Consider the following 18998-nt stretch of genomic DNA (forward strand, 5'->3'; position numbering starts at 1 on the left):
CATCCCAATCAGAGGTCCTGAGCAGGTTCCCTCCAGATATGACGCTTGGAATTCAGGCCAAAGTGCTCAATCTTGGTTTCATCAGACCAGAGAATCTTGTTTCTCATGGTCAGAGTCCTTTAGGTGCCTTTTATAAAACTCCAAGCGGGCTGTCATGTGCCTTTTACTGAGGAGTGGTTTCTGTCTGGCCACTACCATAAAGGCCTGATCGGTGGAGTGCTGCAGAGATGGTTGTACTTCTGGAAGGTTCGCCCATCTCCACAGAGGAACTCTGGAGCTCTGTCAGAGAGACTATCAGGTTCTTGGTCACCTCCCACGATTGCTCAGTTTGGCCGGGCGGCCAGCTCTAGGAAGAGTCTTGGTGGTTCCAAACCCCTTCTATTTAAGAATGATGGAGGCCACTGTTCTTGGGGACCTTCAAAGCTGCAGAAATGCTGTGGTACCCTTCCCCAGATCTGTGCTTTGACACAATCCTGTCTCGGAGCTCTACGGAAAATTCCTTCGACCTCATGGTTTTTGCTCTGACGTGCACTGTCAACTGTGGGACATTTTAATATAGACAGATGTGTGCCTTTCCAAATCATGTCCAATCAATTGAATTTACCTCAGGTGGACTCCAATCAAGTTGGATGATGAATGGAAAAAGGATGTACCCGAGCTCAATTTCAAGTCTCATAGCAAAGGGTCTGAATACATCTGTAAATAAGGTATTTGCAAACATTTCTAAAAGCCTGTTTTCACTTTGTCATTATGGGGTATTGTGTGTAGTTTGATGAGGATTTTTAAAATATTTTTTATCCATTCTAGAATAAGACTAACGTAACTAAATGTGGAAAAAGTGAAGGGGGTCTGAATACTTTCCGAATGCACTGCAGGTATGTAAGTATGTATGAATCCTCTATGGCACAGTTGTACATTTTTTGGTCCTTAAATAAAAGAAAGCATACCAGTTTCATTCATCACAGATTTTCTTTAACCAGTTCTGGCCTTTAAACGCAGGGCCGACAGGCACGTTCCTTACCTTCTTCCACTTGCTTCTTACATTTTTGCAGAAATGCTGCAATTAGTTGCTTGTCATTTTGGACAGAGCAGACATTTCCATATATTTTTGTTAGCTGCATGTGTGACATAACTCAACCAGTCCTATTTATGATTATTGTAATCTTCGTAATTTACAAAACATTTATTGTTTAACCATAGGGTTGCAAAGGGTCGTAAACTTTACGGTAAATTTCCGGGATTTTTCAGAAAATATTCCATGGAAGTTTAGCCTGGGAATTTGGGGAATTTTGCTTAAATACATTTCTATTTTCAAGTTACCGGTAGCTTATAACAGTGATTTTTTTTTGTGGGATACACAAGGCAATTCTAGATCATGTGCATATTTTGGTAAAACTATACCCAATTCAAACTCCTTCCATTTAAAGAACAGCGTACATGTTGGACACCAAGTATGCTGGCAAGAGCATCCTGTCTGGTGCAGAGATCAACAAGGCCTATGGTGTCATCACTACTGTGACTCGCCACCTTGGCCTGGACGAGGGCAAGGTTCTTGGCAGTCTGGCGAAGTACACTTCCAAGCAGGGGCTTTGGGATGGAGATGTAATATGGCAGTCGTGCCATCATATCTCAGCCACCTGGTGGAAGGGACTTTGTGTATCTGAGGCTCTTTCCCCTGTTGCCTCCATCATCCTCCAAATCCCGCCAACATCAGCCGCCTCAGAGCACAACTAGTCCTTGTTTGGGAAAACACACACACACCAAAGCACGCAACAGGCTGACCAATACAAGGGTTGAAAAATTGGTGGCCACCCTGGCAAATTTGAGCCTGACAACAAGCCATCCTCAACAAGGTTGGAAAGTGACAGTGAAGATGAGGCCTCAGAGTCTGATGTTCAAGAGGTGGACAATGCTTTAATATTTAATCATTTCTGCCCACCAAATTCATTATATAAATAGGCCCGTTTCATTTTGTTTGGCATGCCATTCCAAATAAAATATATTTTTGTTCATATACATATATATATATTTTTTAAACAGGTAGCTAGGTGTAGTTAAGGACACAAGCAAATAAGTAAACTGGGATATGACTAAAGACTTAAATCAGGGTGATTTTCCACAAATAGGCAGGTGTTGTCCTTTCCATGGTAGCGAGATCTTATTTTTTTACTAACCTTCTATTAACATATACTGTAATAAGAATTTATTATTTCAGAATATGAAAACCGTCAGACCATTTTATTGGTAAACTACCCGGTAACGTAAAAGTCGTATTTTTTTGTGATCCAATACGTAAAATAGTACACTTATCAATTTGGTTGTAATCCAGAAAGGTTAGAAAAATATCTAGATCCTCAGGCTGTGGAGGGATCCAAATTGTTGATTTAAAAGAAACCATGAATCCGAGTACAATGACCCCTTTGATTTTAAGCCGTGGATTTTTAGCCCCTTGATATTATAGTTGGATCTGATTTTAATAGCTAACATTGATGGTCATATAAAATAGTTATGCCGATAGTGGACAACTTTGTTTTACTCCGACAGTTAAATACTTTAAGTAGCCATTATTTACCATTTTACACATAGGGTTACTACACACACGTATGTGGACACCCCTTCAAATTAGTGGATTCAGCCATCTCAGCCACACCCGTTGCTGACAGGTGTATAAAAATCGAGCACACAGACACGCAATCTCCATAGACAAACATTGGCAGTAGAATGGCCTTACTGATGAGCTCAGTGACTTTCAACATGGCCAAGTCATAGGATGCCACCTTTCCAACAAGTCAGTTCATCAAATTTCTGCCCTGCTAGAGGTGCTCCGGTCAACTGTAAGTGCTGTTATTGTGGAGTGGAAACGTCTTGGAGCAACAATGGCTCAGCCGCGAAGTGGTAGGACACACAAGCCCACAGAACAGGACCGCCTAGTGCTGAAGCGCGTAGAAATCGTCTATCCTTGGTTGCAACACTCACTATCGTGTTCCAAGAAACATCAGCACAAGAAGTGTTCGTCGGGAGCTTCATGAAATTAGTTTCCATGGCTAAGCACACAAGTCTAAGATCACCATGCCAAGAGCCGACTGGAGTGGTGTAAAGCTCGCCGCCACAGGACTCTGGAGCAGTGGAAACGCAGTCTCTGGAGTGATAATCACGCTTCCTCATCTGAAAGTCCAATGGACGAATCTGGGTTTGGCGGATGCCAGGAGAACACTACCTGGCCGAATGCATAGTGCCAACTGTAAAGTTTGGTGGGGGAGGAATAATGGTCTGTAGCCATTTTTCCATTGTTTGGGCTAAGCCGGTTAGCTCCAGTGAAGGGAAATCTTAACGCTACAGCATACAATGACATTCTAGACGATTCTGTGATTCCAACTTTGTGGGAACAGTTTAGGGAAGGCCCTTTCCTGTTTCAGCATGGCAATCCCCAGTGCACAAAGCGAGGTCCATACAGAAATGGTTTGTCGAGATCAGTGTGGAAGAACTTGACAGGTCTGCACAGAGCCATGACCTCAACCCCATCGGACGCCTTTGGGATGAATTGGAACACCGACTGCAAGCCAGGCCTAATCGCCCAACGTCAGTGCCAGACCTCACTAAAGCGCCTGGTTGAATGGAAGCAAGTCCTCGCAGCAATGTACCAACATCTAATGGAAAGCCTTCCCAGAACGAGTGATGGTTGTTTTAGCAGCAAAGGGGGGACCAACTCCATGACTTTGGAATGATATGTTCGACGAGAAGGTGTCCACATACTTTTGGCACATTATGTCAGAAAATGCCTTATAAATTCTTCAGCCTTGGTTAAAAACAAGTTGTCATCCAATAGGCTTTGATTACATTTCCACTATGCTTGCACACATGGAAATTCTGTAAGAGTAATATATATGCCAATTATTTGATGGTCCGACCGCATTCTGTTCCCCATAAACACTTTAAAATTTGGTGCCAGCGAAATCTACGTAAGTAGTCAAGACGACTAGCTTGATTGAGCCTCCACCACAGTTTGAACATTCAGATCAAAATTACTGTTAATTAATAACCCCCCTTTTGAGTTTCTTTGCACTATCCACCCCCCCACAAGCTCAGATGTTCAACAGTTTCTCCAACACCGATCCCAACTCAAGAGTAGACTTAATGTATGTATGTGCATGCAGTTGTAGCTGTTTAAGAAGGCATGCCAAATTGAGCAAGAATGGGGAGATTTGATTAACCAATGTCTAGTCCTAACTGATGTATGCTGGATACAGCCCTTTCCCCCGGAACACACACTCGCTGGTCCCCCATTGTGACAATGTTCAAGCACCTCTGTGCAGTCAGACCATTAAATTAATTTGTGCCGCCAGGGCCACAATAATTTGCCCACTCTCTGACTGTCAGTGTGACCCCCCCTCCCTATACGGCACCACAACAAACCTGCCAAGAGAGGGCCGCCCACCAAAACTCACGGACCAGGCAAGGAGGGCATTAATCAGAGGCAACAAAGAGACCAAAGATAACCCTGAAGGAGCTGCAAAGCTCCACAGCGGAGATTGGAGTATCTGTCCACAGGACCACTTTAAGCCATACACTCCACAGAGCTGGGCTTTATGGAAGAGTGGCCAGAAAAAAAGCCATTGCTTAAAGAAGAAAAAAAATAAGTAGGCACATTTGGTGTTTGCCAAAAGGCATGTGGGAGACTCCCCAAACATATGGAAGAAGGTACTCTGGTCAGATAAAACTAAAATTGAGCTTTTTGGCCATCAAGGAATATGCTATGTCTGGCACAAACGCAACACCTCATCACCACAGTGAAGCATGGTAGTGGCAGCATCGTGCTGTGGGGATGTGTTTCATTGGCAGGGACTGGGAAACTGTTCAGAATTAAAGAATTGATGGATGGCGCTAAATACAGGGGAAATTCTTGAGGGCAACCTTTTTCTGTCTTTCAGAAATTTGAGACTGGGGCAGAGGTTCACCTTCCAGCAGGACAATGACCCGAAGCAAAACTCGAGTGTTTTAAGTGGAAACCAATCCAATTGAGAATCTGTGGTATGACTTTAAGATTGCTGTACACCAGCAGAACCTATCCAACTTGAAGGAGCTGGAGCAGTTTTGCCTTGAAGAATGGGCAAAAATCGCAGTGGCTACACGTGCCAAGCTTATAGAGACATACAAAGAGACTTGCAGCTGTAATTGCTGCAAAAGGTGGCTCTACAAAGTATTGACTTTGGTGGGTGAATAGTTATGCATGCTTAAGTTTTTTTGTCTTATTTCTTGTTTGTGTCAAAAGAAAAAATATTTTGCATCTTCAAAGTGGTAGGCATGTTGTGTAAATCAAATGATACAAACCCCCCAAATAAATACATTTTAATTCCAGGTTGTAAGGCAACAAAATAGGAAAAATGCCAAGGGGGGTGAATACTTTCGCAAGCCACTGTACCTTATTTCATTAATGTAGGGCTTAATGCTCCTGAAGTAATCTATTCAAAATCAAATATTCTTCTTTGCCATTATTTAGTTGTGATATGGTTCAGTCAGCCAGATGCCCAGTGCAAACATTAGTTATGTGCAGAACCTCTGTTACTGACTGTATGGTGTAATAACTGCAGTCCACAAATGTACACTTGGTGTAGGCCTATGTAATGGTTTACAGGGAGGTTAGAAGGTACCAAAAAAATAAAAACTGTACTCTATGGAGACCAATCTACACAGAGCAAAGTGAAACCTTTGTTCAATGCTCATCACTATGACAGTCACACTTACAAGGCAAAGTAGCAGCAACGCACTCCATCTCCGCTGAGTGTAGGCCCCTCTCAGGTGTGGATATTAAATATACATCAATTACCAAACACAGCAGTCATGGATGGATTGACATTAGAGTATGCTATAGGCCATGGGGGACAAACAGCACAGATGTACATATCATTAAAACATGTAGTGAATGTACACACTTCCTTTTCAAGCTGCTCTCTCCTCCCTCACCTTCTCCTCCTCTCTCTAGCAATACACGCTCTGCTCTCATTGCGGGCTTACAGGCCCAGATGCACACCACTCATTCACACACACACACACACACTGGTGAATTATTCACAACATCCATTGCATGTTGCTGTGGGCAGGCAGAGACCCACATGACAGGGCACACACAGCCCTCCCTCCCTGTACTCCTCCACATCTCTCCAGCCCGCTCACTGGTTAGGAAACAAACAATGCAGCCACTCAGCCAGAAAGGACCGTGGGAGGGGGCGAGTGTGATGCAGAGAGATTTCATTGGGATGTGGATGATGCTCGGTCAGTTCACACTGCCTCTGAAGCGGATTTGGTCAACTCCACTATGCTGTTAACTTGCCAGCTATATGACTGGGCCCAAGGCTAGCCTCCTCCTGCTCTCATTTGTTTGGAAGCAAGCAGCACAGCTAAAACAAGGCATCTGCCAACACGCAATTTCTCCTTAGATAAAGTGAGAATGGTTTGCTCAAGTCCATTGTCAAGAATTAAATAGAACTGATCAACTAGCGGTACTCAAATACTGTACTTATTTCTAGGAAAGGGATGTGTCAAAGGGAGGCAGGACTCGTTATCCAGGTAACGCTGTCTAATGCCTAGTACATCAGCCAATTTCCACACATCAAGCGTCTCATTCCCCCTTAAACCCTCTGCTGGCCGCTCACACATGAACTCACTCAGTGAGAAGCAATGAGGCTCCCTGTTGGTTTTCCCAGCCAGGCTAGGTGCTGGTTCAGCAGTCCGGCCTGCGCCTCTCTTTTCTCTTGACCGGTGGCGTGTGAGTAATGCTACGGGGATTGCACACGACAGGCTGTCAGAACAAGGAGTGGGCCGAGCGGAAAGCAGGGATCAGGCACTCGTCTCCACATTACCCACTCCCTCTGACAGAACGGTCGAAAGGAAATACAGAGGTCCAGCTCTTCCTGTCAGAGCAAAAAGGTCTTTGCCTTTCATAGGGAACAGTCAGACTTGTTCTTTAACCATGGCAATCACATGGGGCACATGGCAGACCTCAGAGAACCCCAGACCACTGCTCCTACAGGGCTGTCACGCCGTCCGTAGTTAGAGCAGGTCAGGCTAGTTAATGGAGGAGTTTGTAATGGTTCCATTTTGTAGATCAAACCATTTCCCACCCTAACGCCAGTGACTGTCAACTAGGTTTGGACGATGTCAACCTCTGTCCTATCATGGTTAAATTCTCATAAAACATTGTGATATACCATAGTATCACCCCCTATTGGCCAACCCCCTAAAACATTTTGGGAATAAAAATTGTAATATACAAAAACTGCTAAAACCAAAGTTGTGCTATAGTGTGAAATTGCATGCAACAACTAGATGAATCATGACGAAAGATGTTGAATCTGCTCCTTTTATTCTCTATCCCCAACGCACTAGACAACCAGTTCGTATAGCCTTTAGCCGTACCCTCATCCTACTCCTCCTCTGTTCCTCTAGTGATGTAGAGGTTAACCCAGGCACTGTAGCCCCCAGTTCCACTCCTATTCCCTAGGCGCTATCATTTGTTCACTTCTGTAACCGTAAAAGCCTTGGTTTCATGAATGTTAACATCAGAAGCCTCCTCCCTAAGTTTGTTTTATTCACCGCTTTAGCACACTCCGCCAACCCTGATGTCCTAGCCATGTCTGAATCCTGGCTTAGGAAGGCCACCAAAAATCCTGAAATTTCCATCCAACTACAACATTTTCCACCAGGATAGAACTGCCAAAGGGGGTGGAGTTGCAATCTACTGCAGAGACAGCCTGCAGAGATGTCATGCTATCCAGGTCTGTGCCCAAACAGTTCGAGCTTCTCCTTTTAAAATTCCACCTTTCCAGAAACAAGTCTCACCGTTGCCGCTTGCTATAGACCACCTTCTGCCCTGGACACCATATGTGAATTAATTGCCCCCCGTTTATCTTCAGAGTTTGTACTGTTAGGGGACCTAAACTTGGATATGCTTAACACCCCGGCCATCCTACAATCTAAGCTAGATGCCTTCAATCTCACAAATCATCAAGGAACCTACCAGGTAGAACCCTAAATACGTAAACAGGCACCCTCATAGACATCATCCTGACCAACCTGTCCTCTACATACACTTCTGCTGTTTTCAACCAGGATCTCAGCGATCACTGCCTCATTGCCTGCGTCCGTAATGGGTCCGCGGTCAAACGACGACCCCTCATCACTGTCAAACGCTCCCTAAAACACTTCAGGGAGAAGGTCTTTCTAATCGACCTGGCCTGGGTATCCTGGAAGGATATTGACCTCATTACGTCAGTAGAGGGTGCCTGGTTATTCTTTAAAAGTGCTTTCCTCACAATCTTAAATAAACATGCCCCATTCAAAAGAAATGTACAACTAAGAACAGATACAGCCCTTGGTTCACTCCATACTTGACTGCCCTTGACAAGCACAAAAACATCCTGTGGCGTACTGCATTAGCATCGAATAGCCCCCGCGATATGCAACTATTAACTTCTTATGGCTGGGGGCAGTATTGAGTAGCTTGGATGAACAAGGTGCCCAGAGTAAACTGCCTGCTACTCAGGCCCAGAAGCTAAGATATGCATATTATTAGTAGATTTGGATAGAAAACACTCTGAAGTTTCTAAAACTGTTCGAATGAAGTCTGTGTATAACAGAACTCATATGGCAGGAAAAACCTGAGAAAAAATCCAACCAGGAAGTAGGAAATCTGAGGTTTGTAGGTTTGCCTATCCAATACAGTGTCTATGGGGTCATATTGCACTTCATAAGGCTTCCACTAGATGTCAACAGTCTTTAGAACCTTGTTTCAGGTTTCTACTGTGAAGGATGCGGGAATGAGAGCTGATTGAGTCAGGGGTCTGGCAGAGTGCCACGAGCTCACTCAGGCACGCCCCCGTGAGAGGTAGCTGCGTTCCTTTTCGTTTCTAAAGACAAAGGAATTCTCCGGTTGAAACATTATTGAAGATGTATGTTAAAAACATCCTAAAGATTAATTCTATACATCGTTTGACATGTTTCTACGAACTGTAATGGAATTTTTTGACTTTGTCTGGCCTGCGCGTCATGAATTTGGATTTTTGAACTAAACGCGAACAAAAAGGAGGTATTTGGACATAAATGATGGACTTCATCGAACAAAACAAACATTTATTGTGGAACTGGGATTCCTGGGAGTGCATTCTGATGAAGAACATCAAAGGTAAGTGAATATTTATAATGCTATTTCTGACTTCTGTTGACTCCACAACATGGCGGGTATCTGTATGGCTTGTTTTTGTGTCTGAGCGCCGTACTCAGATTATTGCATGGTGTGCTTTTTCCGAAAAGTTTTTTTGAAATCTGACACAGCGGTTGCATTAAGGAGAAGTTTATCTATAATTCCATGCATAACAATTGTATCTTTTAGCAAAGTTTATTATGAGTATTTCTGTAAATTGATGTGGCTCTGTGCAAAATCACTGGATGTTTTGGAGGCAAAACATAACTGAAAATAACATGCCAATGTAAACTAAGATTTCTGGATATAAATATGAATTTTATCGAACAAAACATACATGTATTGTGTAACATGAAGTCCTATGAGTGTCATCTGATGAAGATCTTCAAAGGTTAGTGATTCATTTTATCTCTATTTCTGCTTTTTGTGACTCCTCTCTTTGGCTGGAAAAATGGCTGTGTTCTTCTGTGACTAGGTACTGACCTAACATAATCAGATGGTGTGCTTTCGTAGTAAAGCCTTTTTCAAATCGGACACTGTGGCTGGATTTACAACAAGTGTATCTTTAAAATGGTGTCAAATACTTGTATGTTTGAGGAATTTTAATTATGAGATTTGTTGTTTGAATTTGGCGCCCTGCAATTTCACTGGCTGTTGTCAAGTCGATCCTGTTAACGGGATCTCAGCCGTAAGAATTAAGGGAAGTTAGGAACCAATATACACAGGCAGTTTGGAAAAGCTTGCCTTTGCTTTCCTAACAGAAATTTGCATCCTGTAACACAAACTCCAAGTTTGTGTTACGAAAAAAAGTTCTGGGACACCGTAAAGTCCATGGAGAATAAGAGCACCTCCTCCCAGCTGCCCACTGCACTGAGGCTAGGAAACACTGTCACCACCGATAAATTTACGATAATCGAGAATTTCATTAAGCATTTTTCTACGGCTGGCCATGCTTTCCACCTGGCTACCCCGGGCAACATCTCTGCACCCCCACAGCAACTTGCCCAAGCCCCCCCATTACTCCTTCACCCAAATCCAGATAGCTGATGTTCTGAAAGAGCTGCAAAATCTGGACCCCTACAAATCAGCCGGGCTTGACAATCTGGACCCTCTCTTTCTAAAATTATCCGCAGCAATTGTTGCAACCCCTAGTACAAGTCTGTTCAACCTCTCATATCATCGGAGATCCCTAAAGATTGGAAAGCGGCCACGGTCATCCCCCTCTTCAAAAGGGGGACACACTCCAGGCCCAAACTGTTACAGAACGATATCTATCCTACCCTGCCTATCTAAAGTCTTCGAAAGCCAAGTTAACAAACAGATCACCAACCATTTCGAATCCCACCATACCTTCTCCGCTATGCAATTTGGTTTCCGAGCTGGTCACGGGTGCACCTCAGCCACGCTCAAGGTCCTAAACAATATCATAACCGCCATCAATAAAAGACAATACTGTGCAGCCGTATTCATCAACCTGGCCAAGGCTTTTGACTCTGTCAATCACCACATTCTTATCAGAAGACTCAAAAGCCTTGGTTTCTCAAATGACTGCCTCGCCTGGTTCACCAACTACTTATCAGATAGAGTTCAGTGTGTAAAATCGGAGGGCCTGTTGTCCGGACCTCTGGCAGTCTACGGGGGTGCCACAGGGATCAATTCTCTGGCCGACTCTTTTCTCTGTATACATCAATGATGTCGCTCTTGCTGCTGGGGATTCTCTGATCCACCTCTATGCAGACGACACCATTCTGTATACATCTGGCCCCTCTTTGGACACTGTGTTAACAAACCTCCAAACGAGCTTCAATGCCATACAACTCCCCTTCCGTGGCCGCCAACTGCTCTTAAATGCAAGTAAATCTAAATGCATGCTCGTCAACCGATCGCTGCCCGCACACACCCGCCCGTCTAGCATCACTACTCTGGATGGTTCTAACTTAGAATGTGGAGAACTACAAATACCTAGGTGTCTGGTAAACTCTCCTTCCATCCAGTAAACTCTTCCTTTCATTTTGGATCTCCAATCCAAAATGAAATCTAGAAATCGGCTTCCTATTTCACAACAAAGCATCCTTCACTCATGCTGCCAAACATACCCTGGTAAAACTGACTATCCTACCGATCCTTGACTTCAGCGATGTCATTTACAAAATAGCTTCCAACACTCTACTCAGCGAATTGGATGCAGTCTATGACAGTGCCGTCCGTTGTCACCAAAGCCCCATATACTACCCACCACTGCGACCTGTATGCTCTTGTTTGCTGACCCTCGCTTCATATTCATCACCAAACCCACTGGCTCCAGGTCATCTATAAGTCTTTGCTAGGTAAAGCCCGGCCTTAGCTCACTGGTCACCATAGCAGCACCAACCCGTAGCACGCGCTCCAGCATGTATATTTCACTGGTCATCCCCAAAGCCAACTCCTGCTTTGGCCGCATTTCCTTCCAGTTCTCTGCTGCCAACAACTGGAACGAATTGCAAAAATCACTGAAGCTGGAGTCTTATACAGTTGAAGTCGGAAGTTTACATACACTTAGGTTGGAGTCATTAAAACTAGTTTTTCAACCACTCCACAAATTTCTTGTTAACAAACTACAGTTTTGGCAAGTCGGTTAGGACATCACTTTGTGCATGACAAGTAATTTTTCCAACAATTGTTTACAGACAGGTTATTTCACTGTATCACAATTCCAGTGGGTCAGAAGTTCACACACACTAAGTTGACTGTGCCTTTAAACAGCTTGGAAAATTCCAGAAAATGATGTCATAGCTTTAGAAGCTTCTGATGGGCTAATTGACATTTGAGTCAATTGGAGGTGTACCTGTGGATGTATTTCAAGGCCTACCTTCAAACTCAGTGCCATTTTGCTTGACATCATGGGAAAAATCAAAAGAAATCAGCAAACACCTCAGAAAAAAATGGTAGGCCTCCACAAGTCTGGTTCATCCTTGGGAGCAATTTCCAAACTTCTGAAGGTACCACTCTCATCTGTACCAACAATAGTACGCAATAATAAACCCCATGGGACCACGCAGCCATCATACCGCTCAGGAAGGAGACACATTGTCTCCTAGAGATGAACGTACTTTGGTGCAAAAAGGGCAAATCAATCCCAGAACAACAGCAAAGGACCTGGTGAAGATGCTGGAGGAAACAGGTACAAAAGTATCTATATCCACAGTAAAATGAGTACTATATCGACATAACCTGAAACCAGCAAGGAAGAAGCCACTGCTCCAAAACCGCCATAAAAAAGCCAGACTACGGTTTGCAACTGCACATGGGGACAAAGATTGTACTTTTTGGAGAAATGTCCTATAACTGTTTGGCCATAATGACCATCGTTATGTTTGGAGGGAAAAGGGGGAAGCTTGCAAGCCGCAGAACACCACCCCAACCGTGAAGCACGGGGGTGGCAGCATCATGTTGTGGGGGTGCTTTGCTACAGGAGGGACTGGTGCACTTCACAAAATACACTACTCAAAAAAATAAAGGGAACACTTAAACAACACAATGTAACTCCAAGTCAATCACACTTCTGTGAAATCAAACTGTCCACTTAGGAAGCAACACTGATTGACAATAAATTTCACATGCTGTTGTGCAAATGGAATAGACAAAAGGTGGAAATTATAGGCAATTAGCAAGACACCCCCAATAAAGGAGTGGTTCTGCAGGTGGTGACCACAGACCACTTCTCAGTTCCTATGCTTCCTGGCTGATGTTTTGGTCACTTTTCAATGCTGGCGGTGCTCTCACTCTAGTGGTAGCATGAGACGGAGTCTACAACCCACACAAGTGGCTCAGGTAGTGCAGCTCATCCAGGATGGCACATCAATGCGAGCTGTGGCAAAAAGGTTTGCTGTGTCTGTCAGCGTAGTGTCCAGAGCATGGAGGCGCTACCAGGAGACAGGCCAGTACACCAGGAGACGTGGAGGAGGCCGTAGGAGGGCAACAACCCAGCAGCAGGACCGCTACCTCCGCCTTTGTGCAAGGAGGAGCAGGTGGAGCACTGCCAGAGCCCTGCAAAATGACCTCCAGCAGGCCACAAATGTGCATGTGTCTGCTCAAACGGTCAGAAACAGACTCCATGAGGGTGGTATGAGGGCCCGACGTCCACAGGTGGGGGTTGTGCTTACAGCCCAACACCATGCAGGACGTTTGGCATTTGCCAGAGAACACCAAGATTGGCAAATTCGCCACTGGCGCCCTGTGCTCTTCACAGATGAAAGCAGGTTCACACTGAGCACGTGACAGAGTCTGGAGACGCCGTGTAGAACGTTCTGCTGCCTGCAACATCCTCCAGCATGACCGATTTGGCGATGGGTCAGTCATGGTGTGGGGTGGCATTTCTTTGGGGGTCGCACAGCCCTCCATGTGCTCGCCAGAGGTAGCCTGACTGCCATTAGGTACCGAGATGAGATCCTCAGACCCCTTGTGAGACCATATGCTGGTGCGGTTGGCCCTGGGTTCTTCCTAATGCAAGACAATGCTAGACCTCATGTGGCTGGAGTGTGTCAGCAGTTCCTGCAAGAGGAAGGCATTGATGCTATGGACTGGCCCGCCCGTTCCCCAGACCTGAATCCAATTGAGCACATCTGGGCCATCATGTCTCGCTCCATCCACCAACGCCACGTTGCACCACAGACTGTCCAGGAGTTGGCGGATGCTTTAGTCCAGGTCTGGGAGGAGATCCCTCAGGAGACCATCCGCCACCTCATCAGGAGCATGCCCAGGCGGTGTAGGGAGGTCATACAGGCACGTGGAGGCCACACACACTACTGAACCTCACTTTGACTTGTTTTAAGGACATTACATCAAAGTTGGATCAGCCTGTAGTGTGGTTTTCCACTTTAATTTTGAGTGTGACTCCAAATCCAGACCTCCATGGGTTGATAAATTTGATTTCCATTGATCATTTTTGTGTGATTTTGTTGTCAGCACATTCAACTATGTAAAGAAAAAAGTATTTAATAAGAATATTTCATTCATTCGGATCTAGGATGTGTTATTTTAGTGTTCCCTTTATTTTTTTGAGCAGTGTAGATGGCATCATGAGGGAGGAAAATTATGTGGATATGTTGAAGCAATATCAGTCAGGCGTTCAAGATTGGTCGCAAATCGGTCTTCCAAATGGACAACGACCATTTTTGTGGCAAAATGGCTTGAGGACAACAAAGTCAAGGTATTGGAGTGGCCATCACAAAGCCCTGGCCTCAATCCCATAGAAAATATGTGGGCAGACCTGAAAAAGCGTGTGCGAGCAAGGAGGCCTACAAACCTGACTCAGTTACACCAGCTCTGTCAGGAGGAATGGGCCAAAATTCACTCAAATTATTGTGGGAAGCTTGTGGAAGGCTACCCGAAACGTTTGACCCAAGTTAAACAATGTAAAAGCAATACACTCAATTATTATTTGGTAGCATGTAAACTTCTGACCCACTGGGAAAGTGATGAAAGAAATAAAAGCTGAAATAATTCATTCTCTACTATTATTCTGACATTTCACATTATTAAAATAAAGTGACGATCCGAACTGACCAAAGACAGGTTATTTTTACTAGGATTAAATGTAAGGAATTGTGAAAAACTGGAGTTTAAATGTATTTGGCTAAGGTGTATGTAAACTTCCGACTTCAACTGTATTTAGATTTTTCTACTGTGTTATTGACTGTACGTTTGTTTATCCCATGTGTAACTCTGTTGTGTTGTTTTTGTCACACTGCTTTGCTTTATCTTGGCCAGGTCGCAGTTGTAAATGAGAACTTGTTCTCAACTGGCCTACCTGGTTAAATAAAATTGAAAAAAAATAAATAAATGTTGTTGAAAGCCTGGGCAGAAGCTAAGTGCTGGCAAATATTTTCTAAAACGATTTTCTGGTGGAGATCCAGCATGGATCGCTCACATGGAGAAAATTGACAGTCAACTGACAAGGAACAGGCCTTACTGTAATGAGTTAGGTTATAAAAACCATGGGCTGGATAGAAGCGAAGTCTACCATCTTCAGAAATTGATAATAATTGCTTTGCCTCATCCTCCTCTCTTAATAGGCTATTGTTTATCATCTCTAATAAAGCTGTGATTGAGACGAGCCTATAAGACTCCGACTTCCATTCTTGCTCTTTTTGAAAGTGGCAACTTCAGGACAATAGTGCCTTCTTAGGCTATTAGAATATTTGGGAAATAGGTTTCTGTTTATAAAACTTTAAATGTGTCTTAAAGCTTTTATAATAGACCTAGTATGAGGATAGGTTATTGGCCATTTGGTTTTCAACCTCACATGGACGGATTTTCCTGCCCCTCACGTATTATTTCTTTCTTAATAAGCTTAAACTTGTCAAATCGATTTTTCTATATTGATATGGTTTCTTCTCTCATGATTAGTCCCCTGGCCCTATTACGTTTTTAGGCTATTCAAACAACTCTGTTCAATGCATTCATTGTTTGATCGGGAGAAAAAGCATACATGCATAAATCGATGAAAGCGTAGCCTAGCCCAAAGTAATATTGAATGGAGAAGGGAATATTGCCTAGGTTTTTGAAAACAACTAAACAGAATATAGTTAAGGAGTGTCCATTATAAAAACAAATAGGAATAGGCAGATTACTCTGAATGTTTTTAATTTGATATATTTCACCTTTAGTTAACCAGGTAGGCTAGTTGAGAACAAGTTCTCATTTGCAACTGCAACCTGGCAAAGATAAAGCAAAGCAGTTCGACACATACACAGTTACACATGGAATAAACAAACATACAATCAATAATACAGTAGAAAAATCTATATACAGCATGTGCAAATGAGGTAGGATTCGGAATGTCCCTTGTGTGCTGCCCTACTCCATTCTTTACTGCATGTTGCCAATCATCGTTGATAGATGATACCGTTGTAATATCGCCCAACCCTACTGTCAACATTACTAGATTCTGTTCTGTCTCCACATAACTAGGGTAGAGATACCAACATTCTTGGAAGTGGTGCCAACACAAGCTGCCCATCCATTCTGTAAAGGCATGGTAGGACTCCAGGAAGCTTCGATTGACACATGCGTGCTGACCATGTTTGTGTGAGCTCCCAGAATTAGGACAAGAAAAGACTAACAGTCCACTAGCTCAACCCAGGCAGAATACAGAACAGCCTCTGTACTAAAGCTACTGGGCAGGTTTTCAAGCCAGAGACCAAGACAGCAATTACATATTTCTAATGAGAGCCAATGAAAAGGGGGATGGGCACTGGCAGGCAATCTGTATAGACGGTGTCTGCACCCCAATTATTTACCGAAGTGGGCACTCGTACACGCTCTCGCATTGGTATAAACAAAAATGCTTACACCAATTTTAAATACATGGTGGAGAGTGTGCTAGTGGTGGAGAATTGGGAACGGGAAGCAGCCCATCCATAAATCCTGATTTAGTGTGAGTGGTAAGGTGGTGCAGCCTGTCCCTTACCTCCGCCAGCAGTGGACAGTAGCTGGGAGGGGGGAAGGAGGCCCAGGTAGTTGAGAACAATGTACTTAGTCTCATAGTGGAAACCCTCAGGCACAGAGGTGGAGCACAAGGCAGCCATTGAAGAGATGCAGGGTCAGACTCTCAGGCACATGCAATCAAATGTGGAAAAATATCAAACTTCTGAAAGTAGAAAGAAAAGCACACTGGTTATTACAGTCAATGTATCTAGTAAGAGCATATATGGGTGTAAGGTCAGAAACAAAGTAGGAAATCTACAAATAAAGCACTGTGCACATTTCATCCAGTCATGAGGCACAAAAACACATGGTCATAACTACTTTTTGGATTGCATGTATGGGGATGACACCAGAAGCAGAGACAAAGCCTGAGGCACCAACAACTCAAAATCTGTTCATTAACAGCATAGCCTGGCCACTATCTCATCATACCATTCATATCATGGTACGACTGCAATGATGCACTGCAACTACAAACTCGAGGCAATTTTTTTGCATGAATGATATGATAGCTACATTTTCAGTAGACAGTGTATCCAAACACAAAGCACCTTTCACAACACACATTGGGCATGAACCATCAAGTTGTTACAGTATTTAGTCAACATTTGAGTACTGTTCGATACCCGCGATAATCCTTAGCTAATTCAGCTAGCTATAGCTAGTGTACTACTCACTACACAATGTCAGCCTACACTGAGCGTACTAACCTAAAAAAACAGGGTCCGTTAAAGATCGATATGGCACTACAATTGAAGAGAAAGTTCATTATCGTAAAGACACACTATCTTAGACTATGACACGCGACTTACTCGTTTCCAGAGGCAAATGCAGTCCTGACAAAGGCACGTGTTGAGCAACAAAACTTGAAACACGTTCCACACACTAGTACCGGTAGTAGCAAAACAGTTATGGATGTTACCAGGGTATGTCGAGTTTTTTTTATCTCGGTCCTTTCCAACAAAAACTTGCCCCGCACGTCTCTAATTTAGGGGCTGGGTAGCCATCATGAGGATAACATGCGCCTCAGTTTATTTAAGTTAGCTGATTAATTTATTAATTGCATAAACACACTCATGGTATACAACAAAATGCTCATATGCTTGTTGTATTTATAATATGTAAAAAAAGGTGTCATATCATGTATTTTGATTATCCACCCTGTTATCAAATTAAATTATTAAATTATCATCAAATTATTTCTCAATTAAATTAGCTACTGTATATGGTCAAGTGTATTTTGATGTTCTAGCGCCTGAGCAAAATAAAGTTCAATTAAATTGTGCAAATTTCTTAATAGGAAAAAACTCCAATATAGTAGATATGAATATTGTACTTTACAGAAAGAAAAATTAAAACATTTAATAAAATGATTCCACGCAGACCAAAAATGAGAGTTGTAACTAGGGTTGCCAGGTCAACGCTTTTTGGGACCAATCAAAACAGCAACAAGGCCTGAAAACTAGCCCAACATTTATTTTCGCAGCAAGAGAGGAGTTGCCACATTTATCCAATAGGTGTCTTCATAATGACAATGTAAAAACAACTGGTAAAATTGCTTTACCTTTTTCTCTGCATTTCTCTCTTTGTTATTGGTTCATCAAATCAAAAGATGTAATCTGAACTATAGAAAGGATTGATAGTGAATGATGAAGACATGTTTTTTTTCTTCCAGAAATGAAATCATAATCAAAGTTCTTGACACAAACCTACTACCATACCACGTTCAAATGCACGTAAATATTTTGCCTTGCCCATTCACCCTCTGAATGACACAATCCATGTTTCAATTGTGTAATGGTTTAAAAATCATTATTTAACCTGTCTCCACCCCTTCACCTACACTGAGTCGATTTAACAAGTGACATCAATAAGGGATCATAGCTTTCAACTGGATTCACCTGGTCAGTCTATGTCATGGATGTTTTGCACACTCAATGTACATTTATATGATGGTGTGTATAGACATTATGGACAGTATATCAATAGAAAAGGTGTGTACAGCAGTATTAAATATAGGATGAGCCTTGACTAGAATACAGTATATACCTATGAAGTGGGTAAAACATTATGTAAACATTATTAAAGTGACCAGTCTTCAATGACTATGTACAGTGCATTCGGAAAGTATTCAGACCCCTTGACTTTTTCCCCATTTTGTTACATTTCAGCCTTATTCTAAAATTGATTAAATCGTTTTTTTCCATCACAATGCCCCACAATGACAAAGCAAAAACAGGTTTTTATACATTTTTGCAAATGTATAAAAGATAAAAAACTGAAATATCACATTTACATAATTATTCAGAAGCAATACTCAGTACTTTGTTGAAGC

The 18998-nt window shown here is 43.0% G+C and overlaps 1 protein-coding gene across 1 annotated transcript in view; it reads right to left on the bottom strand.

Annotated features, from left to right (window-relative positions):
• LOC120053282 (bcl-2-like protein 13) overlaps positions 1-16764 on the bottom strand; it is a 40315-nt gene extending 23551 nt beyond the window's left edge. The window contains exon 1 of the mRNA XM_039000418.1: positions 16647-16764. Within this exon, the coding sequence (XP_038856346.1) occupies positions 16647-16764 (118 nt within the window). The remainder of the gene's footprint in view (positions 1-16646) is intronic.
• Between the last annotated feature and the right edge of the window lie 2234 nt (positions 16765-18998).

Source organism: Salvelinus namaycush, chromosome 9 (assembly GCF_016432855.1).
Source record: "Salvelinus namaycush isolate Seneca chromosome 9, SaNama_1.0, whole genome shotgun sequence".
Classification (NCBI taxonomy): Eukaryota; Metazoa; Chordata; class Actinopteri; order Salmoniformes; family Salmonidae; genus Salvelinus; species Salvelinus namaycush.